Source organism: Phoenix dactylifera, chromosome 1 (genome assembly GCF_009389715.1).
Source record: "Phoenix dactylifera cultivar Barhee BC4 chromosome 1, palm_55x_up_171113_PBpolish2nd_filt_p, whole genome shotgun sequence".
NCBI classification, from domain to species: Eukaryota; Viridiplantae; Streptophyta; class Magnoliopsida; order Arecales; family Arecaceae; genus Phoenix; species Phoenix dactylifera.
This window is the reverse complement of record NC_052392.1, coordinates 31269834-31296400: the sequence shown is the minus strand read 5'-3', so window position 1 is coordinate 31296400 and position 26567 is coordinate 31269834. Positions and strand designations below refer to the sequence as shown.

Sequence of the window (26567 nt, the reverse complement as noted above, 5' to 3'; positions counted from 1 at the left end):
TGTGGAAAAGACTAAAAAGTCCTCATCTTGGAGCTTATTTCAAGCTGAAATGGCTTGGGTTAGCCATAGCCCAATATCACACCAACTTGACCGTTGGTCAGGCTTGCATGGTTCATTGAGAACCCGAGGAATGCAGTAAGTAAAAAATCAGGCAAGCTGAACCATTGAATTTTAATTCAGATAATACTATCTCTTGCCAACAAAGAAAAGGTTCAATTTTATAGGGCATCAATTCTCTTTTCAGATCCTGTTATTCCATCTGTTAACATGAAGTAGAAGCAAGGTTAGAACCCCTTCTTCATCTAAAAATGAAGAGAGGGGGGGGGGGGGGGCTGAGATATATTAGGGCCATGGGCCGTGATGGGCTGGTGATCCAGGCGAAGCATGTGTTGAGAAAAATCAATGGAGCTGCGGATTAGATGACTTCATTTGTTACCAACCATTCGGAGAACCATCTATAGGTAGAAGAGGAGGAGTTGCCTAGTGCGCTCCGAAATGTTTTGCTTTTTGATTTTTTTGGTTGTATTTGTACACGTTATGTATGATACTTCTGTTTTAGCAAAAAAAATAAAAAATAAAAGTTGGGTTAAAAATTTCAATCGAAATCAGTTGGTTTGGTTCGATTTGAAGCCAAAATATTAGCAAGTCCAACTAATTCTTGGAGCGCATTTTGTTTGTCTACTTAGATCTCTTTTCAACAATTAAATTAAATATTTCTCTAATCAAAATAAGACACAGATGTTCATGTGTCCTACATTAGTTAGATAGTAGAAGATTAAAATAAAATCTTTTTGATACAGAAGGTGGCAAATTTTTTGGCTTATAAGATGGATGAAAAAGTTCTTATGAATTTTGATGGGAAAAATAAGGCTTGAGAAAAATTTAAATAACATCGTACCACATACACCACTTATCACTAAAATAAGTAATTGACTTATTAATCGATCTATTTTGTATGCGTGTCTCTGTATCGACATATTGTTGAAATCTTGGTTATGTAAACTAATAGCATCAAATAGCACCAAAAACTAGTAGCACCAAATATATCTTTATCATATTTTTAAAATTTTATTTTAAAAATAAAAAATAAAAAATTATGAGTGATGCCAAATAGGCCTCGACCACTCCATTAGAGCATGTAAATTAATTTTTGATGGAAAGACCTCTCCTTTTAAATTAGTAGATTAGACACACTTATATGGGAGGTTTGTTCAGTCCTAAAAGTATAGTTATAAAAGATATTCAAAAGTTTTTGGTCATGAATAAAAGAAAAAGTTCACTTGCATAGATTGCTTGGAAATAATAGAGGTATGGTATGGAACGTACTCAATAATATTTTTTTTTCTTTTTATATTTTTGGGTTTACGTTGTCAAAATGACCGAAAGACCTAGTTTAGACAAGAACTAGAAATTTGAAGGCAAGCAAGGTTAATAAGAATATAGCTGAAAGAACCGCATGTTCCCTAGTTATCCTCTGATTTGATTCACCAATTGTCCAAAATCAAAAAAATAATTTGACCCCATAATACTTCGGCATTTATCGCAGTGAATAGTGATGGAGCCAGAATATACACCCCGTGCCTTGGAAAAAAAAAAGAAATTTATATTTTTTTAAAAAAAAGATAGTTGTGCTCCGATATGCCACTCTCCGTCGTCAACTAAACATACTAAAACACGCAAAGAGGAGTGCACGACGATAGGGCAGAGTATCAGAAACAGATTGAAGAGTTGACAGGCGAGCGCTCAGTCGATGATGGGCAGAGCCATTTTAGTACGGTTAGTTTTAAGTTCCATTCACATTTATTTACTCTCCAATACCTTGGTTCCACTAGTAGTGCTTTTGGGTGTGGAGAGGCTTTTCCGCAACTTCATTTAGGGGCAACGGGGAGATAGGGGGATCCACCTATTAGCATGGGAGACCATTTGCCAGCTGACCAGCAGGAGAGGTTTGGACGTCCACTCATTGATTGAGCGCAGGGAGATACTAGCGACGAGGATGGCTGCCAAGTTTCTCTTGGAGCAGGAGAGTCTGTGGGGCACTCTTCTGAGGGCAAAGTATGGGGACCCAACCACCCCTTTTGCCTTCCGGTGTGGACGAGGAGCTTCCTTCATCTAGAGGGAGATTTGTGCTTGTGCCCCGGGGATGTTACCAGAGATCAAGTGGGAGATTGGGGATGGCAGGGCAATTAATATTCTGGAGGACAGGTGGCTATCCGAGGTGGCACTGCAAGGCTGGCCCACTATGTTTGATCATAGCTAACTTGAGGGCCGCAGAGTGCATGACTTGTTTGTCCAGGGGGAGCGGAGGTGGGATGAGGATCTAGTCGGGCGGATGTTTGGGGAGCAGCTTGCCGAGTGGGTCCTAGCACTGTCGATCCCTGCGGCAGAGACAGCGGACAGGAGTGTGTGGAGCAGGACTGGGAGGACAACGGTGAGCACCGGAGACCTCTCGAAGGTGGTTAGGGGACCTGCATCCCGACAGATTGATGGTGGCTGGATATGGAGGATGCACATCCACCTCTGAGTTGCTATGTTCCTCTGAAAGATGGCTTGGGAGTGATTACCTACTAGAGGTGTGCTGGTGCGGCGGGGAATGAGGATCCTTGCTGACTGCATGACGTGCTCGGCGGAGGAGGAATCCATTTACCATACTCTCTTTGGGTGCCCGAGGTCCAGTCAGATATGGAGGAGTGCTTCGGCTCACCCTGATCAGTGGTAGATATGGGCGTCCATCGAGGTGTTCCTGCGGTTCTTAGAGGCATCAACTCGGGGGCATGGCCGCGAGGACTCGAGGATTCATGCTGCCTACCTAGCCTATCATTGCTGGCTGAATAGGAATGCCCGAGTCTTCGAGGGCGACGACCTTCACCCGAGGGCAGTGGCGCCCCGAGCGTTAGTGCATGCAACAGAGATATTAGGTATCATCGAGGTTTCACCTGCTGGGTTGGCTAGTGACATCTAGGGCTCCCATTCTGCTATTGCAGTGTCCAGGATTGTATACGTCTCCTGGGTGCCCCCACCTCCTGGCTTCCTTAAGATGAACTTCGATGGCAGTGTCATCGAGGATGAACAAGGTGGCAGTGTGGGATTCGTTATCAGAGACCATGACGCCAGATTGGTAGCGGCAGGGGGCGGCGGATATTCGACTCGTCAGTGGCGTGCGCCGAGCTTCAAGCGGCCTGGGAGGATGTCTTCTTTGCGAGGCGGACACTGGGCGTGGACCATATCATCCTAGAGGGAGACTCAGCCACGGTGATCAAGTGGATTCGGGGTCGAGGCCGCCTGGCTGAGGACCGACCATTGCTCCATGTCATTGATAGACTATTGGTAGAGTGTGTATCCCATTAGGTTACACACATGTACCGGAAGGCGAATAGTAGATTGCAGCAAAAAAAAAAAAAAAAAAACATACTAAAACTATTATTCCAGTGCTCGGTAGACTGCAGCAAAAAAAAAAACATACTAAGGCCCTGTTTGGGGGAGCTTTTGGAGGGCCAGAAAGCACTTTCTGGCCCTCCAAAAGTACTTTTAGATGAAAAACTATGTTTGGTAAATTTTTCAAAAAGCTGTTTCAGCTTTTGCGGGAAGCTGAAAACAGCTTTTGGGAGGAAGCTCCAATTTGGAGCTTTTGGGAGGAAGCTGTTTCAGCTTTTTCGGAAAGCTATATTTTTGACAAAAATGCCCATATTAAAATAACATAATTACATAGTTTATCCCTGTATAAACCTAAAAATCTGCTGGAGCCAAGAACCCAAGCCGTCAGACTCCCTTCCGTAAGAAAAGGTATTTTTCTTTTCAATTTTTGTATGCATCTCTTGAACCACATTTTAGAAGAAAAAAATTTTTAATCCTTTTCTATACCTTCCAAAATCAATCTATTGTTTTTTTTTTTTATCATCAACCTCGCGGCCCACGCTGAGGTCCTCCTCGAGCGTGGACCATGAAGAAGAGCCCCTGGACCGCAGAAAATTATTTTATTAAATAATTATGGAAAATAATTATGGAAAATTATTTTATACTAATAATTATAATATTTTATATCTTTATTTTTGTATTATACTATAAATATAATATCATATTATATTATATCATAATACATTAATATGTTATGTTAAATAATTTAATATTATATTATATTATGAAAAATTAATTTATACTAATAATTAAAATATTTTATACCTTTATTTTTGTATTATACTATAAATATAATATCATATTATATTATATCATAATACATTAATATGTTATGTTAAATAATTTAATATTATGTTATATTATGGAAAATTAATTTATACTAATAATTATAATATTTTATACCTTTATTATTGTATTATACTATAAATATTGTATTATATTACATTACATTATAATACATTAATATGTTATTTTAAATAATTTAATATTATGGTATATTATGAAAAATTAATTTATAATATTAATTATAATATTTTATACCTTTATTTTTGTATTAAACTATAAATATAATATCATATTATATTATATCATAATACATTAATATGTTATGTTAAATAATTTAATATTATGTTATATTATGAACAATTAATTTATACTAATAATTATAATATTTTATACCTTTATTTTTGTATTATACCATAAATATAATATCATATTATATTATATCATAATACATTAATATGGTGTGTTAAATAATTTAATATTATGTTATATTATGAAAAATTAATTTATACTAATAATTATAATATTTTATACCTTTATTATTGTATTATACTATAAATATTGTATTATATTACATTACATTATAATACATTAATATGTTATTTTAAATAATTTAATATTATGTTATATTATGAAAAATTAATTTATAATATTAATTATAATATTTTATACTTTTATTATTGTATTATACTATAAATATTGTATTATATTACATTACATTATAATACATTAATATGTTATTTTAAATAATTTAATATTATGTTATATTATGAGAAATTAATTTATACTAATAATTATAATATTTTATACTTTTATTATTGTATTATATTATAAATATAATATATATTACATTATATCATAATACATTAATATGTTATGTTAAATAATTTAATATTATGTTATATTATCAAATATTAATTTACTCTAATAATTATATTACTATTATGCTATATTAACATAATATTATTTTATATTACAATCATATTATACTATATCGTATATTTATGTATTAATTTATGTTATGTTTTATTATGTTGTGTTGTATAATACTATGCAATGTCCTTTATGGTAATTTTGTCATATAAAAGTACTTTCTCAGTTTGTTTATCAAACACAAAACAAAGTACCACAGCACATTACGAATGTAGTTATCAAACAACAAACTGCTTTTTATAACAGCTCTACTTTCAACGGCTCTACTCTACTGCCAACAGCTCTCCCAAACAGGGCCTAAAACTGTTATTCCAGTGCTGGAGGAAAAATATTTTTGCGAACCCAACGAGTACTCCACAAAACACAGAGTTCGCCGTCCGCGAAGCTCGCACAACGGGGCGCCCTCCAAAACCCTAACCCTAACCCTAACCATAACTCTCCCCGCCGATCTCCTCCGCCCTCCCAGGACCCGCTTGAGCGAGGGGAGGATAGAGTAAGTGGGTTTGCTGGAACTCGCCGGAGATCATGGATCGGACGGCGGGGAGGAGGGCTCGGCGAGGGGCTCGCGACCAGCACGAAAGGCGCCGGCCTTCGGACACCGATCGGTGCCGTCATTTCTCGGGCTGCCGCTCGGTGTCCGTTCTATCAACATCGGACGCCCCTATTTCTTTTTTTTAAAATTTTATGTCTATTTTCTTCTCACTCTTATGAGTTGGTTTCGGTTTGATTGTTCTCTCGTCTTTCGACGTCTTTCTGTGACCATATAAACCATCCGATCGTTGGGATCGCAGCGGATGATGAAGATTGGAGATAAAATCTAGGGTTTAGCTTGTGAGGATTATAGTGCGTCAACCTCTCTGGATATAGCGAGCGAGCGAGCAAGGGAAAGTTCTTGCGTCGGGTTTGTGAGAGCTATTGAGATCGACTCGATTCCTCTTCTCTTCTTCTCGAATCGTAGCAATGTCAAGGTTATATGATTCTCGCCACCTCTTTGTTTCTTCCCTTTTTTGAGTTTGGTGATGAAATGCTTTGCATTGGTATCATTTTTATTTTGAGCAGTGTGAATAGAGTGATGAAGATCTTGTGATTGTAGAGCATCTTTGGATACGATGAATGGTGGTTTCCACACGAGATTTCTGACATTTTCCGAGTATTTAATGATGGATTTTATTTGATTTTCTATTTATTTGTCTTTATGAGGATTTTATAACTGTAGTTTAATGCTAATATTGTTCGTGGGACTGTGTGTGGGTCTGAAGCCAATGATTTGATTGTTTATGGAGTGTTATAGAAAGAAATTCTCTCTTTTTGTTAATTTTCTTTTGCTAACAAACAAAGTAGTACTCTTTTTTTTTTTTTACTTTTTAATTCATCAGGTTTATCTAAAACAGAAGAATGTATTCTGATCACTTTTGGTTTTTGATTTTAACTGTAGCCAATAATTCTGTAATTAAGATATACATGCATGTGGTTTACCTTTAATACACTGTACCTGCAGTAGTGAGGTTGTGCAGCTTAAAGCACATCAGGCACCCTTTAGCTCATATGTGCATCTATGCCCAGCATGCATCTTTAGCGAATAGTTCTAGAGCAGTGCTTAGAAAGCCACCTTCTGACAAATGCCTACAGCTTTGCCTTGTTGCTCATCCGCAGGGGTGTGTCACAATCATTGAGGGGATGTGGAGTCAGTATTTTGACGAATGACCTTCTAAATAATTCTTTTTTCATCGACCTATTTCAATTATTGGAAGATTTTTTTTAAAAAGTTGATTTGAAGTTTAATGAATAAGATATGTACCAGATATTTTTGCTTGCTATTCCACTCCATCTAATTCGATGTAAAACAAAAAATATTTGCTAACCATTAACTCTTAAACATTTATTTTTTCATTAATTAACATTGAACTTCTTGATTCCAAGCTTGAATTTTTCAGGTAGTTAAGTCTCTAGTCTAATCCAATCTTGATCCTCAAAATTGAATGGTGCTTTTCTTAACCAACGATGGCTTGCATATTTATTTGTATGCATGATGCTTTTGTCAGAGCAAGATTTGCTTAATAGTTCTCTCGTTCAAGTGGTTTTGGGATTGCATTTGCACATCTGACCACATGTCATCTGTTGGACTATGAGAGGCGTTCATACAGAGTTTTCAAGGAAACTAGTTGTAGTGAAATATTTGGAGGTCACGATGTAAATTATGAAGTTGGGCATTAGATGATTTAAATTAATTTGCATAAATGAGTCTAACTTTTTAAATTTAATATGGAAAATTTTGTATAATAATTTTCATGCGGTTACTTTGCTTGTTTCTTTGTTTACAAGGAGTCTTCCTCGATGTTGTTCTATTGAATTCTGAAATAATTCATAAGTGGGTCTAGATAAAACTCATTTATATGGTGCTTGGACTAGTTTTTATCCTCTTTCATGGAATCCTTTTGAGGTGCTAGCGAACCCCTACGAAGTGGGTTTGCAGGGTGAAGTTCATTAGATGTATAGATGGTTATCATTTATTAATGCATGTGAGCAAGCACTACTTTGTAATATATAAGCTAGATTGATGAAGATCTTGTGCTAATGCAGCATTTTTCAATGCAATGAGCAGCACTCCACACGAGATTTCTGACTAGCTAAGCTTACTCCACATTTCATCTATTCATGTATGTAAGCTAGCACTAATTTTTAATATATAAACTAGAATGATGAGGATCTTGTGCTAGTGCAGCATTTTTCAATGCAATGAACAGCACTCCACACGAGATTTCTGACTTGCTAAGCTTACACCACATAACCATGCATTGAAGTTCAAACACATATAATGCATGCATAGGAGGTGATTGAATCTGATAGACATCTTAATTGATGGTGTGAATGTTCAATTGCAAAAGAATGTGTGCCGTCTGGGAAGTTGCTATTTGCTTGGTCTGGTAAAAGCTGAATAAAAAGAGGGATCAATTATAAAACTTTTCATTTCGATGCAACAATTGTAAAACTTTTCATTTTGCTTCAAGTCAATATTTTTTTCTAACAATTCTTAGGTCTCTTGTGTTTGTGTTTTGTCTACCACCTTCCTTTCCTGCTGATTGTCGGAGGATTTTTCTGAACAAGTGTCTCTGGCCACCAATAGTTGGTACTGAAAGCAATATTTTCGCATGCCCAATCTTTATTGACCATGTTCTGCAAAAATGTCCCATACTTTTTGATCTAATTCATTTTCAATTCGTAATAGAAGTTGAAGCTACGATCTGCTTCTGTCAAAAATTGGTTGCACTTCTAATGGCCTTGGCAGTTGATCTTTATTGACCATGTTCTGCATGTGTTTATGTCTTAATACTTGTAATAGATCGGTAGAAAACCAGGGAACTCATGATTTGAATAGTCCTAGTTGGACTCTATCAATGATAAGGAGCATCCGAGATATCTGATCAAATTGTTTTATGTGTGTTTTTTGCCTCGTGTTCAAGTTTTCTTCATGAAAGGATGCCAGAGGGCTGATTGTGAGGTCTAGCCTGGCTCAATTTTTTTTTTGTTGAGATAGGTCATAGAATTAGGCCCGTAGAAGAATTTGGATATGCTTGAACGTGTTGACACACCTGACTTTTTCCAGAGTATCACTTGGGACTGTTAAACTTTGGCAGATACGAATATGGATTGCTGAGCCGATTTTGCTTCATTCTATATTCCCTGATCTCAGTAGGTTGTGAGATTATCTTCTACTTCAATGGTTGCTTTTTTTGTTTTCTGTCTGAAACAAGGAGAGCATTCTTCTTTGTAATGCTTTCTTATATGATTATTCAAACAATTAAAAACATGGTAGTAATAAAGACCCATCATCCATGTATATGTAACTTCTGCATTGAGTATGATTGTTATTACTTTTGCTCATGGGACGATATGTTATCCAAGTTGAAATATTGAAATTCAAACGCCACTTGAGCTTCATGCAAATTGCTCTCTCATCTTTCTCAAAATTTTGGGGCCTCTTTTGATGTCAATATCGACCCTGTTACCCAGTCATAGCATTCAATTCTGCATTCCATTGTGGTCTTCTGAGAAATGTAAGTTTTAAAGGGATATGCTGTCTCGGGAGGATAAGATAATTAAAAAACAAACCCATCTGATATTCCATCAACAAGATGGTCTAAGGTATTCTGTTGATATCGCAATTCCTTTCATCCATAACAGAAGGTTGGAGCAGACATCTTTCTCTTGGCCGACCTTTTCTTTTCCCTTTTTTCTCTTTCCATCTCTTTCTAACTCATCTTCTCTATGCAACTCCCACGTGCAACTGAGAGAGTACTCCTAATTATATGTAAAAAGGCCTCCTCAACACAGCTTTGATCAGCAGTCAAGTGCTTCGAGCTGCATAATGGTGCCTCCTTTTCCCCTTCTGTCTTTGTCGTCGTGGGATATCAGTGTCTTTTTTGCCGCACCTGCTTCAATTAGACTGTCGAGGATGAAAGTTCCTTCATCAACCATCAACCCTTGCCCCCTTCAATCTATTGGAGATCCAGTTCTCTGTTTGCCCCAAACAAATCTACTCTGCAGATTTCCATCAATAATTAGAATATCAAGATAAGTTAGGAGGGAAAGTTGTTCCCTCCTACTCTGATCTCTTTTTCCCTTCCCCATTCTCTTCAGCTTTCTTTGCCTCCAACCTGGCATTATTTAGTTACTGGCCTTGTCTGGGGGCAGTAATTTCATGTTAACCTGAGGAAGCGATGAAAACGGAACTGAATATATTATTTTTGCTCTTGGATATGAAACATATATATATATAGTTTCATGTGCGAGCAAATCAGGATCCATTTATAAGATAAACAGCCATCAAGTCATGGGCCTGCTAACAATGCGAGCCCAAGGGCCAGAATTCTGCTGTTTACCTTGTCCACATTCATCTTCATATTGGTTTACATGATATTTATTTTGCTCAAACCAATTCACATCTTTATTTCTCTGCAGCCATTATAGATAGTTGTCAAACTATGATTGCTACCTCTATTTCTACTATGCGTATTTTGATATATATGCACTTCTCTTACATCTCTACTTCTAGCTACCAAGGTTCCTAGGTCCATATTGTTTTTACTTCTTTCTGACTCTTGGAGCACAATCATGACCTCTGGGTCATGACCTTGACAAAAGTAAGTCCGAATGAATGGAAAAAACATGGATTACGGGGCATTTTATTGGCCCAGTAGATGCAGAGCTCGGTCTTGTAGTTTTGACAAGATAAATATCGTAATTAAAATGCTAAGTCATCTAGTCAACAACCAGTTTTGGTTCTCTGCTTGTAATTTTGTTCACTATTGGCATTGTCACATGTTCTTGAGGCCTCCTCTTCCTTGCATCAGCCTGCTTTAGACCAGTCGTGGTTGCGCCATGCTATGAAAATTCATATGTATGAGGCCATTATCCCTGAAACCATGAACGAACCATTATAAGAGAGATTCTAGAGTATATTTCTGATGATTATATGATTCAATTAAATTTCAGATCTACATAACTGTAATATTGCTCGCTTCCCATGCTTGCAAATTATAATGGCAATCGATCATGGCTTTCTGTAGCATTTTATGTTAACTAGTTTTGTGTAACTTGTTAGCCATTCCAGGCCTGAAAGACTGTGTCAGTTTTCTAAATAAAGCCAACTGAAGAACTCTCTCTCCAAATTTTGTGGCTTCATGCTTTTGATTAGACACACTCTCTAAGTTCTTCTGTTAGTGTATTTTTTTTATATACCCCATATTTTTCATTATATTTTCTATGTTGCTTACAACGGGTGATCCATTGTAGATGTCGTCCATGGTTATTGATGTATTTCAGGACTTGGCATTTGATTCTTTAACACTGTAAACCTACTTATCACCATGCATTCACTATAAGGATTAAGCTGCTACCTTCTCTTTTAATTTGTTAATTTGCAATTCATGTGTCTTAAGTCTGGTATTGCTGATTCCATTTATTTATCTGTACCTATAGAATGGAGAACAGCAGTAAAAGAAGGAAGTCACAAGGACAAAACAAGCACAAGTATATCGGACAAGACAGCATGATCGAGTGCTTGTTGAGGTGATGGTAGAGGAAAATTTTATTGGTGCGAAAGCAGGTTCGGGCTTTACAAGGGATGCCTGGTTTGACATGGTGGATAGCTTCAGTGATTGTACAATGCTGCATTATGATGTTGATCATTTGAAAAATTGTCTGAAATTTTATAAAAGGGAATTTGAGTAGTTAGTGGTATAAAGAACTATGTAGATTTTACTTGGGATCATAAAATGCAAATGGCGATTGCAGATAATGCTGAATGGGATGAATATGTTGCAGTATGATTCTAAACCTTTTGAAAGTTTTAATATTTTGTACGATAACCAAATTGAAATATTTGCAATATTATGTCTTGCAGAAAAATCCTGAAACAAAGTCATACTGGATGAGTTGAGCTCCTTTTTTTAAGGAGTTGGAGATTATTTGTGGATCGTCATCATCAAAAGGCAACGATGCATCCCCTTCTAGGATTCGTGATGTTGAAAAATGGACACAAATGGCAACTTGGGTCAAGGTAATGGGACATTGAACTCTTTTGTGGATACCCCACAAACGTCTAGTGATCCCATAGCTACATCTACTGATGTACATGCAGGGGTGCCTCAAGATATTCCTGAAACAGAAAATGTCAACACCCATCGAGCTTCACCTTCAAATACCTCAAGAGGAAATAGTAGGAAGTCTCGATGTCAATGATGCATTATTAGCCTTGAGGGAAATCACATAAGCCTCAAAGAGACGAATATCAAGAGAAGAGGCTAAAGATGAAAAGTTGAGCCTACTTGATGAATGCCTGGAAGAGCTTAATCTCGTGAGAGACATTGATAATGAGTTGTATGTGCAGGCCCTATTTATCTTTAAGGAGGAATAGAATCAACACTTTCTTGAAGAGCAAAGGTCTTAGCAGGATGATGTAGTTGAAGGCAGCGACCAAAGACATCAGTCTTTAGTGATCTTTTAGAATATAATCACCGCATATAATCAACACGTTCTTGAGGACCACAGGTGTTAAGAGAAGTCTTTGTGTGAAGACATGCTAACCGTTTCATGTAAAAGTTCAATTTCTCTTCATATAAATGTGACAAAATTTTTGCCTCAGCAAGTTCTTTTTTGATTTTGATCTTGTTCTATAATTTGATTTTGCATGGAAATACAAGACACAGAAGGTCAAGGATAACATCATCACATAGTTTCCTAGTTCTTTGAGGTCTCAAAATGTGACGTGCAAATGAATCTGAGGGCAAGACATGCCTGTCATGAAGATGGCCCCTCCAACCACTTTAATTTGTTGAGGTTGGCATGACTTTTCTACAGAAGGGTTGAATTGAAACGGAATGTTCTTATGGTTGAGCTAGCCGGTCATTGGCTGGAGAGCTAAACATTACTCAAGGTTAGGCAATGCTGTTCCTTTGTAACTGTTGTCGTTCCATATCGGTTAACACTAATTGTAAATTTCTGTTCTGCAGGAAAGATGGCACAGTTTGAACTTTCATTTGATTTGTAACCAATGATTACCATTTTGTTACAATTGGTACTGCAAGTATGATCAAAACTCTTCATGGGAATAGACAAAATTTCTGCTCATCCTCCAACAATCAATGCATCTTCTCAGTTGTTAGATCACTGGGTTGTTGAGATGAGTATTGTTGGGTTCAGTTGCCCAGCTGTGAGCTTCAGTATTTTGATTGATTTCAGATGTTCTCTTCCTCTCTTGGCAGGCTCTCCATACTTTGTCAGCTGTTGCCATGTAAGGATGTTCATGGATGCCTGTGTTTATCAGCTTATTTTGAAGAAGTTGATACAAATGTAAGCTTCATGAGCGTAGGATAATCTTGGTCCTCTCCCTTCTGTGGAAAGAGCTTACAATATCCTTGTACCTTTCCTAAGTATCGCATGCATATGGATGAGCACTTTGGCTATAAATAGGGAGCGAAAAGCTGCTGATTTTAATTTGATTCCATTCTCTTGATAGCTTGAATCTTGACCTGTAAGTTACTGGCTTGGGTTGGAGGACGTGGTCACTAGGAAAATTGACAATTTGGGAGAAGGGTTCCATCTCCTTGCACTCTTCATGTGGCATGCTTCCTCTGAAGAGATGAAAAGAAACTATCAGATGGTCATTTAGGATTTCAGGAGGTTTCTCTCTCTCTTGCCCTATGCCCTATAAGGAGGTGGCTTAGCAGTGTCATAAATGTGAAAATCATGTATATTGGAAAAAAAATTCAATGTTTGGGATCGACTCACGAATGGAGGAGGATTCAAAAGCTGAAAAAATGCAAAAATACAAGAGCAAAAGTTTGAAAGGAATTTAGATTACCAGATATTTAGAAAGTAATTTTAGAACATAAAAAATTGGAAAGATATTGATATATTTTATACACTATTCATATTAAAAACAATAAGAGGAGAGAAACAACAGCAAACAATTGCAAAACCTACCATGGACAACAACAAAACGCATTATATTTGTAATTTGTAGTCTTGTTTGAATAGATCATTAATACTTGGTGATTATATCATGAAGTTTATGATTTATCAAATAATTCTTGATGAACTTGTTACATGAATAATTTGGGGAGTAATCTGGCCAATCCAAGAATCGACGAATAATTTGAGAATGCAAAAATACTATTAATATAAAATCAGGGTTAGACTCTCGAGCCTTGGTTTGTGTGAGAGAGCCGGCAATACAGAGACCTGTCTTGATGCCACATCTGGGATCTCACCATTCTGCCTTTCAATGTTTACTTCTTTCGAGCAGCTAATGGCTTTCAAATGAGAATTAAACACCTTTCACTACCGAGCAGGATGGGAGCTGATTCATGATATGTTCTTCTCAAATCTATCAGTAGTAACTTTCTGCGTTTCTTCAACATTACCAACAAAGTAGGAGAAGAATAGTGGTTGCCCAAGATTTGAAACTTGCTGGCACCATGATGAAACAACCTTTTAGCCTGTTGACAGCCAACTCTTAAGCAATGAGTGATTTCTAGCTATGCAGTCACCTAATCATTTTTGCATGGCTGATTTGATTTGTTGACTAATGTTTCATGTCGAACTTCTTAGAGGATGGAGGATTAGCTCTGGTTGTCCTCCATTCGGAGACTCTCTCACCTCTTTCTCAGATGCCCTTTCGCCCAAACGGTACCATTGTATTGGGGCCTGCCTCATAACCTTCCGGCCTTTTAGACTTCCTGTAGGAGTAGGAAATCTACCTCGAGAAAAGGATGGGATCAGGTGTTCATGGCTCTTATGGGGTACGAAATGAATGCCAGGATTTTCTTGAAAAAGACCTTAGCTTCTTCTGTTCTGTTTAAGGTTCTACATGCCTTCTGACAACCACAAGACTGTCTCCAAATAGTTTGGCCTCCCTGTCCATGTAATTCGTATACCTTTTGTAACATCTCTCCCCTAACCTCTCCACATTTGTTACCAATAAATTAGGGCTCCATATTTCTTCAAAGAAAAAAAAAAGAAGTTTCATGTTGAACTCTCTCTCTCTCTCTCTCTATATATATATATCCATCCATCTATGTTTGTATCTATTTATTTGCTAGTCATCAAGATTCGAGAGTCATAATAATATTTTTACCAATGATGAAGAATCTGCATAATAATGTGGTCTACTTAAATCCAATTTATATTCTATTGGTATATCTAAAATTGCAAGTGGCAATTGGATACACAGTAGTCCGAATGCGCCGCCGATGAAACCGTGGTCTCCATGGATTGCTGATTTATCGTAGGATTTCTCCATATTGAAGCATCACCTCTTGAAGTTCTCGCGGAACGAAATTTAAAGATTTCTTGAATCTCCACCATAGTTAGGTAGTCTTGCTTTTTGGCTTTAAAATTCATATAATCAATCATCACCTTCAAACTTGCAAAAGAAAATCAATTAACGGGTATTAGTATACTAGTTAGTGCTACCTTGGATACATTGAGATAGGGAAACTAAACTGAAGACTCTTACCAGAAGATCAGGAAAATCTTCTATAACTGAACCTTAGAGACTGACCTGTGACATTTGGCTTCCAAGTTTAAATTCTATAGAAGCCGGCCGCCCAAATAGTTGGGACAAGGCTGGATGGTCATGGTCTAATAAAATGCTGGAGAATATTCACATATAATGTCGACATCTCTTTTACAACATAGAGGGTTTCATGGAGGGTTTATTCATTCTCTCATTGAAATATTGATGGAGCCAAGGGACATTTGAATGAGGATTGTTTAGATAAGCAAGAAAAGTTGAGTGAATTTAGCATGTGGATTGGTGAAATATAAATTCCAATGGCTTTTGCTATTATGACTTTTCCCAATCACGATTTTTTATTCCTTTCAGGCATTTCACCTGTAAATAAGAAATTCTAATGATACTAAATAAAAAAAATAGTGGGTTTCTCTCTCTTCTTTCATTTTATCAAATGTAGGAAAGGACAAATTATAAAGGTAGAAAAAACATGAATAGAAGAAGACATGGGCAACACAAGAATCGAAGTAGTGCATAAGAGTTTGGATGTGTCATTGTCATTGTAATCATCATCCTTATAATTCTCATCTCAGGAGACAAACGCAAGAATGACAATTGAGTAGAAGAAACAGTGTCCGACAAGAAGCAAACTTGTGCATCATCAACTAAAAAAATCTCGCCATTGTCAGTTTGATCATCATCTATGTTATCGCTATCATAGTCAACAATATAATAATGAAGGAAAGGAGATATGAGATCCAAATCCAGACTATAATGAATATTTTTATCCTTGCTATCATTAAAAGGAAAAATGCCAGAAACTAGATCGACCCACGAAAAACTCCAAAATTTTCTTGTCCTTCGTAAGTTTTCATCATTCTCACCATCTAAACATTAACTACATCATAACTAAAAACGATCATATATACCCTCACCTGCACCTCCTCTCTAATCTCCTAATCCTTTTTCCTTTCCTCTTTGCCTGCGCTTCTTCCTACTGCCATGATGGTCATTGCTTATCGGTTTGGTCGCCTCGTAAATAGATGCCAAGGACCGAAACCGCTTCCTTTTCTTCGGCCGGTGCTCGTCCTCCTCCTCTTCCTCCTTTCCTCTTTCTGAGATCTCAGCTCTCATCTCCTTCCCCTCCTCTTCATTCTCTTCCGTCTTCTTCTTCTTCTTCTTCTTCTTCTGGTGATCACTGTCTTCTAATCCTTTGCTCTCTCCTTCCTCATCTCCTCCACTCAGATGAACCAGCTGTTGCGCTGCTTCCTTGTCCGGCTCTGTCAGCCCCTCCTCCATCCGTCCTATACACGTCTTTGCATGTATTAGTAGAGAGGAAGAAGAGAGAGAAGAGTTTGGAAGAAATGCAAGGCTACTTTGGGAAGAAGGAGAAGGTGCCTTCCTTTCTCCTCCCCTTCCTCGTCCAAGTTTTGGGGAGAGAGAGAGAGGGAAGGTTGGATTCCTTTGGTGTTTAAATATAGGAGGTTTTGGCCGTGGTAGACCGCGTTTTGAGAGAGAGAGAGAGAATTTAAAGAAGAAATTGGCGAGTGGACGAGATGAAGGTGGTAGGAAGACTCCCCCGGGTCTCCTCTTCTTGCCTTTCTCATATTCTCTTTCAAACTATCTACATCTACGTATCTAATAGATATATCTGATCGCTTAGCTCTCTCTCTCTCTCGCTCTCTACTTTTTTTTTTTTTTTGGTTGGATTCTCTCTCTACTCTTTTGCTTGAGCTATCGTGACGTGTAAGTGGATGAAATCTATCTGTTCCCACATCCTCAGAAATCGGTCAAAGTGGAGTTCAACACCATCCGGGGAGTTTCACTTCGTACGGCTTGGCTCTGGAATATTTTGCTTGTGCCAAAAAACCCGCATATATGATGCTTGAATTATTTGTTTGATGAAAATTACCGATTTCCGTTGTTTCGCAGATGGTATTACCTTCTTTCTGCGGAATGACGTGTGTTTGAAAATTCCGACTCTGACTCGGTCAAGCTGTGGACAGGAGATTACGCTCGATCATTCTGTAAACTCTGTTGATGATTATTTTAACGTTACTGAGCTGAGTCTTGAGGTCAATGAGAACCTTTTTCTTTTTATCAAGTTACATTAAAAGCATATCTTATATTAGCAGAGGAAGAGGTTTTCCAGAAAGTCATGGGCTGGAATCTTGTTGACGTACCATTGACACTTATGGCACGTTTGTGGTGTAATTGCTTACACGATCTCACCTGCCCTGCTTGACATCAAAAATTCGTATGTTTACTTGGAGACATGTATCAACTCTTAAACAAATTCATGGTTAATCCGACCAAGCTTGAGTGCGTAGAAAAGAAAGACATACATATATATGTATGTGTGTATGTATGTATAAATTTCTTCATTCCAAGAGTCTTCGATCGCATCCTCTTGATGTCATTGAGTCAACCAAACAAACCATCACAATAGTGAATGGCTCGAGTCGAAAACTAGTGCAACTACAACCAACAATGCCACCAAATTACGTTCCTTCTCTAGGATTACTAAACCCTGTAGGATTACCTTCTTTCTTTTGCTGCTTTCTTTGTAACTAGCTGTTCCTGTTTTTCCTCATTCAATAAATTCTCTGGGCACTTCGTGCTGATGATTTGCTATTCTCGTGACACTAGATGCCAGAATTTTGATACTCGGAAAAGTTGCGACCACCAAACTGTTTCGGTCCTAGTCAAACAACGGACTTGATGACTCAAAAGACAGCAGAAAATCGAGTCTTTGTTCAAATTTGTTCTGCATGAAACTCTTGGGTCAAAGATTAAGTGATTGATACATCGTCTAAATGGCTCTGCACCAACCACTGCCTCTCGCATCATATATACAAAAGTAAGGAAAAAAGCTCTGGAGCACCCACCATATGCACTAAAAAGTTCAAATATCTGTTAATTTAGTAATTTTACAATTAATTGATCTTTCCATCGTTCAGCAATAAATCTCATGAAATGTACCAATCCCCCTGCGCCACGTAGCAAAAGAATTATTCCTGGAGCATGGAGCATGACTCCAAAAGTAAAATAAAGCAGCAAGCATTGGAAGACATAAGGTTAAAGCAAGCAAAAGAGAGAAGCCTATCAAAAATTTTCGCAAAAATGTTTAATAGTGCAATGTGAAATGCTGCGCAAAAATGTTCTTAATTTAGAGACCTCCCATGTAGTTCAAAGTTCAAAATCGGAAATGCTGCGCACAAGATGACTTGGGTGAAGAGAGGCGGCAGTATTCAGCCCTTGGACCATATATGAACCACTTCACCAAATTTTCTCTGCTATCAATATCAGATTGCCAATAATATCAACAAAATCTTCTATGCTATACATTGACTTATTTTGAAGCATATACATGAGCAATATAGTGATTAGTCATACACTGAGGTTAGAGGTTTCATGACAAGTATCCCTTACCCCACCTACTTATTCCACCTAAAGAAAAGAGAAAAGTAAAAAAGAAACACGGCTGTATGACAAAAATATATTCACAAACCATAATTTAGTACTTACATGAATTTAAACCAATTAATATTAAACACAAGGTTTTTTTTTTCTGCTGTTTCAAATAAAACATAAAAGAGCAGCCGGGGGCACGAGGCTCTTGCAGGTGCAGATTCTAGAAACGGTCGGATATACACTGGCTTACTCCCACATACAAAGAGTGTGCGGGTCATAATGAAACAACCTTATACACCCTCTATTTCAAATAAAATATGCATGACCAAAACAGAATTATGTTTGGAAGGAGGCTTGCATTGATTTAGAAAAGATTACCACAAGGCCTAATATCACCTGACAGGAAGTCAGAAAGCATTAGACTTTGCATCATTGAGAATGATAAAGGGCGAAAAGCTGGTACAAGACAGCTAGGTTACTAAAGTGATATCAGAATAGTCAGAGAATTGATTTAGTATATGCAGTATGGTCATGGTATCAAGCATATAACAGAGATTTGGCACTAGTTATATGATGCTGAAGTGATAAATTGATGAGAAATGAAATAATTGGACACGTTGAAAAGCTGACATTCATATAACCAAAAAGGATTAGTCTGGACATAAACAGTGATAGAACAAAATCTGGAAGATGACAATAATTTATTTATCCAAATAAAATATATATATATATATATATATATATATATATATATATATATATATATATATATATATATATATATATATATATATATATTGCATTTCCGTGGGAAGACAAAACATTCAGTGTCATTTCGCACAAGTTCTTTGGTTTTAACCAAATGAAAATATACAGGCATCTTGATTCTTGTGGCCAGGTGTGAGACTCCGGACCTACAATATGGAACCCTCGAAGATACAAAGCCAGCAGCAACCAGCATTTTCCAACTTTAAGCCAAGAAGTGCGTACAATTCTCTAACAACTACAAAACAAGACCAAAGAGGCCAGTACAACAAAATGTCTATCTATACTTGTATATGTCTTGGTGACTAAATGAAAAAGGGGTTCGCAGCCTACGAAAATCGCAAAGTGATGACAGATCGACTCCTTAATCTATTGCAATGATTAAAAAGCCAACAGAGATATACATGAGGAAAACAGGATACAGAGCCAAGGCCTTCCGTCTTGGATTAACAGCTGCACTCATAAATGGGTATGCTGCCCATGAGCTCCATGCCAATGCTATAGACACCACAATTATCTTGATTATGACATTGTCCTTCAGCATGCAAATGACAGCTCCAACGTCCAGAGGAAAAAGACAGTATCCAAGAAGACTCAGACTCTGGAAGAATATTATGTGCCCGCCCTGTAATTGTAAATCAAAAATATCATGAAGAGGTTGCATACAAGATTAGGCTGCAGAATAGCATAAGCGAGTTCTATATGATAAAGCTGCTTACCAGAAGTAGAACGTTTAATGTGAGAATAATAGCACCAGCTGCAAGGACAGCAAATGCAACAGCAAATACTTCAGACTGCAGCAAAAAAAAGGAAAAAAGAAAAAAAAGGGAAGGTGAGTCATTGTATGAAACTATCAAATCGTTCATATATATGCATAGAGAGAGAGAGAGAGAGAGATGGCTTCGCTCGAGCAGATCTCCATTTAGATCTGGTCAGGTCTAGATTGGACAATGGAAGTCTCATATTGATAATCCAAACCATTTGATGTAATCTGCTATCTCTAAACTGCTTACACACTAAAAATTATGTGATTTGGAATTCCTAACCTATGCATCAAGTAGTCAAAAAATTGATTAGTTTAAATAATATGAAACAATACATATTTTTCGACCACTTGATACACGAACTAGAATCCCCAAATGACATGATTTTTGATGCGTAAGCAATTTGGTAATAGTAGATCACATCCAATGGCTTGGATTATACATGTGGAACCCCCATTGTCCGATTTACACTTGATCAAATCTCAGATTTGAGCAGAGATCCACTAGAGTGCAGCCATCTCTCTCTCTCTCTCTCTCTCTCTATATATATATATATATATATATATGTATGTAATGTATGTATGTATATATAATACAAGTCATTTTATATGTATATGTAACTTGTTCAACGAGAGAGATCGACATATATAAGTATATGCAATTATTGAAATGCTAATTCCAAGATGTAGATCTTATGTTTTCATTTTCTTAGACAATATCAGAGTATCTTCCAATTGGTCAAGTGATATGTAACAATAACAGGAGGAAGAAAGTACTAAGGAAGAGGTTTCTATCTACAAAAGCCAAAAAGAACGAGAAAAACAAGGATGATAATTTCATCATTTAAAAATAAAAAACAAAACAGTCTAGGAAATGAAAACAGATTCATTTTTTGATGCCCAAAATTATTGACTACTGCCTCTAAGATGATCGTGATAAAGCCTCATTAATAAACACAATGGGAATATCCAAAGCCTAGGCACCTTCACATGCACAAGAACAATTAAGAGCCTCACCATATCAACCTCAACCACCTTGACACATGATATAAACATCTTAATTTTCAAAATAATCACCTCCAGAGCGGTGAGACAGTCCACTACTTGAATAATTGAATTAGCTACTTTAATTATTAAGAATACAAGCTTCTTGAGAAAGAAGAAATTATTGCACTTAGCAAGACATTTAAAATACGAACAGAACCACTGCTGATAATCTTCCATTCAAAAGCAATTTGATTCTCTCCGTGTGCATGAACATAAAATAAGAACAGAAAACTGTGCATATAAAGGCACTTGGTACTAGGCAATATGATAAGCCTAGATTTTTTTTATAAATGAACACCATAGCATATTCCTATGAATTACGATACATATGAAAATATGGATCCAAAAAGAAATTAAAAGAGAAAGTGCTGCATGGTTAATGATGCAGAAAACATGTAAATAAGTCAAACATGGAAGGCTAGGGAACTATCGAATCAAAACTCAGTTCGAGAAATAAATCTATGAAGTTGAAATATTAACTCATTTTGCAATACACATAATACTCTCATTGTGTTTAACAAAGATGTACAGCTAGCCCTGTCATGTTTTATTCACTTATCAAAAGACTCCCTAAAAAGAATTTCTTTTGAGAAACCAGTTTGACTATACAAAGAATCAAGGTATGCTGTGACCCAACTTATCCATCGATATCCAGCATTTTCCTTCTTACATTTTTCTATCTGCCTGATTCATTGTAAATCCCACAAAGATCCCTTAAGTCATCTATCTTAATCACGATGACCAGTTTTAACTCATTTTCTATTGATTTAAACATGATGATTCTTCTAAAATGTTTTCTAGCCTTCTTGAATGCCATGATTTGTCATAATGCAAGTTGAGGACAACAAATCCCTGACCCCGCCCCATCTTTTCTGGTGTTTAGTGCAGTTGGCGAAGTCATCAGGCTGTGGTACCCAATGACCTGGATTCCAATCCTGCATACACCTAGGTGGTTGGGAGGGAGGTAAATCCCTCCCTTTCCTCAACCCAAAGAAAAATCTTTTTTTTGACCCCTAATTATTCCTAATATACTATTCCTCCAATTACTAATCCCTGATCTCAGGCTCCACACTGAAGTTGTATAACAACAAGTAGGTACATTTAAAGACCACAAGAACATGCTTACCATACAAAGAACCAATTTCTGCAAGATTCATGGCTTTCTTGCTTCAGGATGAATGCCGCTATAGTTGGGGAAATGACAAATGTAATAACAAAATTGTAATAGAGAAGCAATTTTTTTAATTTAATCATTCTAACAAAATTCCCATCATCGGCGATCTTGCCAACACTGTAATCTAGATGAATCCTTTATGCAAGGCCGGCCCGAGCCCTAGGCGACCGAGGCGGTCGCCTAAGGCCCCGGGTCAATGGAAAGCCCCCGGGAGGCTGACCAAAAGGAAGCAAAGGCCCCATATAAAATGGGATCTGGAGCTGGCTACGAGTCTTCCCCCTTGATGGAAGGGAGCTGGCTATCTATTTTTATATATTTTTTAAGTATTTTATATTTATTAAAAAAATTATTATTAAAAAAAAAGAGGCCTCGTTCATTGGATTCGCCTTAGGCCCCAGAATATATTGAGCCGCCCCTGCCTTTATGTTTGAATCTACGAAAAGTATTATTATGAACATAGATCATAATTCGGAAAAGAGAGAGGGAGGTGATGAATTTGATTGAACCTGCAATCTAAGGGGTGATTCCTCAAGCTCAAGACATACTAGATATAAGCATACAATCCCATGTGGGGAAAGGAAAGAAACCAAATATATCGCATACTGAAATTTTATTACCTTTTTCCAATGTTTTACGGATGGACTCATCCCTATAGATAGACCATATTAACCTGAATCCAGAGGAACCTATGCGATTCTGAGCCATTAATATACCTTATCTTGACTCAACTAAATTTATGACTATTGAATGCACACAAAAGGGTGAATATGGATTCGTAGTTTTGCCGGAGGACTTCACAGTTGTGATTAGACCTGTGCAAAATCAACCTGGCCCATTTGACCTAGCTTGATCTGGCCAAATTTTGATGGGCTTGGGCTACGATTATCCATTTGATAGGTTAGGCCAGGTACTCGGTATGACATCAAGCTAGACTTGGCTTAAGATTTTTTTCAACCCAACCTAGCCCAATTTATTATACAAATTATATAATAAAATATAACATTGATAACATACTTACACAACTAGCTCATAGATGCACAAATGCAAACTTAATAAAGGCTAGTGCACAAGCAAAAATATTCTCAAAATAGTCACGAAGGAAGGGAAGGCAAACAATAGCCCAATTTTAGCATAAAATGGATTGTTTCTACGCATAAAAAAAGATGACCTATTTTTGTGAAAAAGAACAGTGGCATTTCTTGCAAAATCCCTAATTAAATTCTAAACCCAAAGTTTCATCTAACACTATGAGGCTTGCCCCAATAGTCACACCTCTCTGCTTAGCAACCAAATGATCTAAGTACGAGTCCTGAATGGTGCATCTCTAAGATTTGGATGTAGGAAATCACGATTCGGATAGGCTTTCCTCCCTCTCTCCCCCAAGAAAAAGATTGTAAGGTTGCAACATCAAAAAGAGATATTCCCTCTACCCCCAAAAGATAGATCAATGATTGATCAATTACTTGTTCATAGTTCCTTTAGTCCATCTACCAATGCCTATTTAATATGGATGATCTATTAGTTTCTTGATTGATAATTTGTTGAGTAACATATATGCTAGAACACTCCTCCAAACCAAATGAATTCTTGAGCTTAAAAGAAAAACTCAACTTATTGTATAATGAAGCTCTAGAATGACTGCTGTTTAATGTTGGTGTTTAAGGACAACGATTTGGAGGTTCACTTAAAACTCCAAAACCAAAAGGTTCTGGTTTTGGCCAAACCCTTGCTGATAGCTTGCTATAGAGTTTGTAATAGGGCTGAAACTGATGCCTAAGAATATGGCTTTGAAAGCCTTAGTTGTGTTGATTTTCTTCTGTTAACCAAAAAAGGCGACATGAAAACCATATCATACTAACTTTTAGTGATATCTTTTATCAACTCTCTAACAACAATGCATGTAGAGTATGAACAATAAATTTTGGACAGCACCCAATAGTTAATTTAAATTGCAAAAACGTTAGTTTTAAGTAAAATTAGCTATGCTTTCCAATACTAGATAAAAAAATCGAATAAGCTATAATTAACCCATTTCACATTGCCCCTTCTCCCCCACCGCCCGACAATTACGGCCAAAAAAAAATCTTGAAATTAGTCCTATAAGAAAAAATAGACTACGAGTACGAAAGAATATTCAGCCAGAACCAACCAAGATACTAAGTTTTTAATTATGAACACTTAAGCAAGTCAAAATGCAGGTAGATTATTAAAACTTGTATAAAAGGCAAGCCAAGATGCTTCAAACTCTAACCAACCTATAACTTATGTTTGCCCATTTATATTCAACTCCAGTTCTTCCCATGGTTTATATGATTTTAAAAAACTTAATAACACAAATGATCAAGTAATGAAGGACATGGAAGTCTATGACACAAAGAAGATGATCAGTTATTAAAAGAATATGGGAAGTAAATAGAGATTGTTTAATCTATAAAAATAAGATTAACCAGTATATCAGATTTATCAAACAAGCATGACCAAGATGTCATTGTAACAAATGTCATTATTATCTTCTGCAGTCCATCGGCTCTGCCTCAGTGTAGGTCCCTTGTTTCACTGGTAACATTGTTCTTTCTCTGAAATATTGACCGCAGGGTACCAGATCCACCATAGCTTAGAATCATCCTCTTACTCCTGGAACCTACCATCACTACCCTGATATCACTGCACCTGAATTTGTATAATTTATTTGGAATTCCAGTCATCTGTTAACTTTCAAAACATAAAGTTTATTCTTTCAAGGACAAAGACCATTGCACTAACTTTGATTTAATTCCATGGGTACCAGTTTGAACCTAAATCTTACATTCCATGCTTCGTCTGCCCAATTTCCTTCCATTAAAGTCCAATTATCCTTGATTCCTATTTGCATTCTATGTAACTCATCACCCAAGTGTTCTTTATGTTTCAACAACAAGATCTAACCGAAGATCACGATAAGACAAAAACAACAATCAAGACGATGGAAAGGGAAACGAGATCCGACCTTCTTCAAGGACGCCGACCAAGAAAGAGTGAGCCCGAGGAAGACGATGAAGAAGAAGGGCCCCCAGAGATCCCAATCCCGGAGCGCCTTTCCCGGATCCTCCCGGTAGGGGTTGGGGAACACGACCAATTTCAGATTGCTCACGATCCGCGACAGATCCCGCTTGACGGTGTCCCAGACCGGCTCCGTCAGCGTATTGGGCAGCGAGCCGAAGCCATCGGCGGCGATGCCGCCGCGGGAAGTCTCGGCGGCTGGTGGGGAGGCGGAGATCGGGGCCTTGTGGTAGGCGGCGTCTGGCGGGGAGGCGGAGATGGGGGCCTTGTGGTAGGCGGCGGCGGGCGCAGAGGGGGGAGGAGGGGGGAGGTTGGAGGGGAGGAAGGGGGAGGAGGAGACTGGGATGGAGGCGCGGGGAGGGCTTGGGGGGCGGGCGGGGAGGACGTTGGCGGGGCCGGCGATCATGAGGTTCTCGATCTCGTCGATGTCGGACTGGGAGGAGGGGTGGAGGGGAATGGTGTCGCCGTGGGACATCTTCGCCATCCGCGGCGGCGATCGGTGGCGCCAAAGACGGATCCGGCGAGGACTTGGACGAGAAGAGAAAGCGAGGGAGGGAAGGATTGGTGATTAGGGTTTCTTATTCGCTCTCGTGAGGAAGAGAGAGAGGGGGAGGGTGGAGGAGATGGAGGTTAGAGGAGGGAGGAAGCCATTGGCGATTTGTTTTGTTTTGTTTTGTTGGGTTTCACAGGCGCGTGTTGACGAGCGTGGAATAATTTACTTATTTTTACTAAATTTTTAACAGCTGAGAGCTACAAAGGTGGGGCCACAGGGAAGAGAAGAGAAGGTTAGAAATGGTGTCGGCCGTCCATTCGTCGATTTGTCGTTCGCGTAGCGTTCTTGAGGAGGAGAGTGCTATCGGCGTGGCCAAATAAACTACTCTTCGTCCGCTGATCGTTCTGACGAATATGTGCTTAGCGGGGTGAAGTGAGTTTTGAGAGGGCTAGCAATTGGCATTTCAGTTTTCCGTGAAAGACCGTATCATCTACTCATTCATGGTGTGATTCAAGAACAAAATTTGTTTTATGTAAGCAATTAGTGTTAGGCACATACAATCAATTTGCAATGTAGGAGATTATTGCTTGAAGATGACTCTATTGTTGTTCTTGATCGGAGGTCTCGTTCAAAGCCATCAAATCCTCTACCTCTTGATATTCTCTCTCTATTCTCTCTAAGCAAATCGATTTAGGGTTCGAAATAGGCTTGGGCTGGCTCAAGGCCT

At 37.8% G+C, this 26567-nt stretch overlaps 2 protein-coding genes and 1 long non-coding RNA gene across 7 annotated transcripts; 1 reads left to right on the top strand and 2 right to left on the bottom strand.

The window, feature by feature from the left end:
• The first annotated feature begins 5462 nt into the window (after positions 1-5462).
• On the top strand, positions 5463-13146 carry LOC103704366. 5 transcript variants are annotated; one of them, XR_603607.4, is made up of 4 exons: positions 5463-6098; positions 11110-11453; positions 11534-12565; positions 12642-13146. It is a non-coding gene; the product is annotated as an uncharacterized LOC103704366 (long non-coding RNA). The 5 variants fall into 5 exon arrangements; XR_005514066.1 differs by having other exon boundaries at positions 5463-11453; positions 11534-11689; positions 11771-12565; XR_005514067.1 differs by having other exon boundaries at positions 5463-11453; positions 11534-12224; positions 12339-12565.
• Positions 13147-15915: 2769 nt separating this feature from the next.
• Positions 15916-16660, bottom strand: LOC103704365 (acidic leucine-rich nuclear phosphoprotein 32 family member B-like). Its single transcript, XM_017842073.3, has one exon. It carries the CDS (start codon positions 16442-16444, stop codon positions 16094-16096), a length of 351 nt encoding a protein of 116 aa, XP_017697562.2. The 5' UTR covers positions 16445-16660; the 3' UTR covers positions 15916-16093.
• A 2709-nt stretch (positions 16661-19369) lies between these two features.
• LOC103704426 (protein YIPF6 homolog) lies at positions 19370-26010 on the bottom strand. The gene is made up of 3 exons (XM_039131857.1): positions 25295-26010; positions 20044-20118; positions 19370-19949 (listed from the first exon to the last, which is right to left on the bottom strand). The coding sequence occupies exons 1-3, from the start codon at positions 25829-25831 to the stop codon at positions 19689-19691; spliced, it is 873 nt and encodes a 290-aa protein (XP_038987785.1). The 5' UTR covers positions 25832-26010; the 3' UTR covers positions 19370-19688.
• Between the last annotated feature and the right edge of the window lie 557 nt (positions 26011-26567).

Coding starts and splice junctions, on each gene's coding strand:
- LOC103704426 (XM_039131857.1), bottom strand. CDS start 25,831: ATGGCGAAGATGTCCCACGGCGACACCATTCCCCTCCACCCCTCCTCC. Junction 20,119..25,294: donor GGTCGGCGTCCTTGAAGAAG/GTCGGATCTCGT, acceptor TTTTTGCTGCAG/TCTGAAGTATTTGCTGTTGC. Junction 19,950..20,043: donor CATTAAACGTTCTACTTCTG/GTAAGCAGCTTT, acceptor TTACAATTACAG/GGCGGGCACATAATATTCTT.
- LOC103704365 (XM_017842073.3), bottom strand. CDS start 16,444: ATGGAGGAGGGGCTGACAGAGCCGGACAAGGAAGCAGCGCAACAGCTG.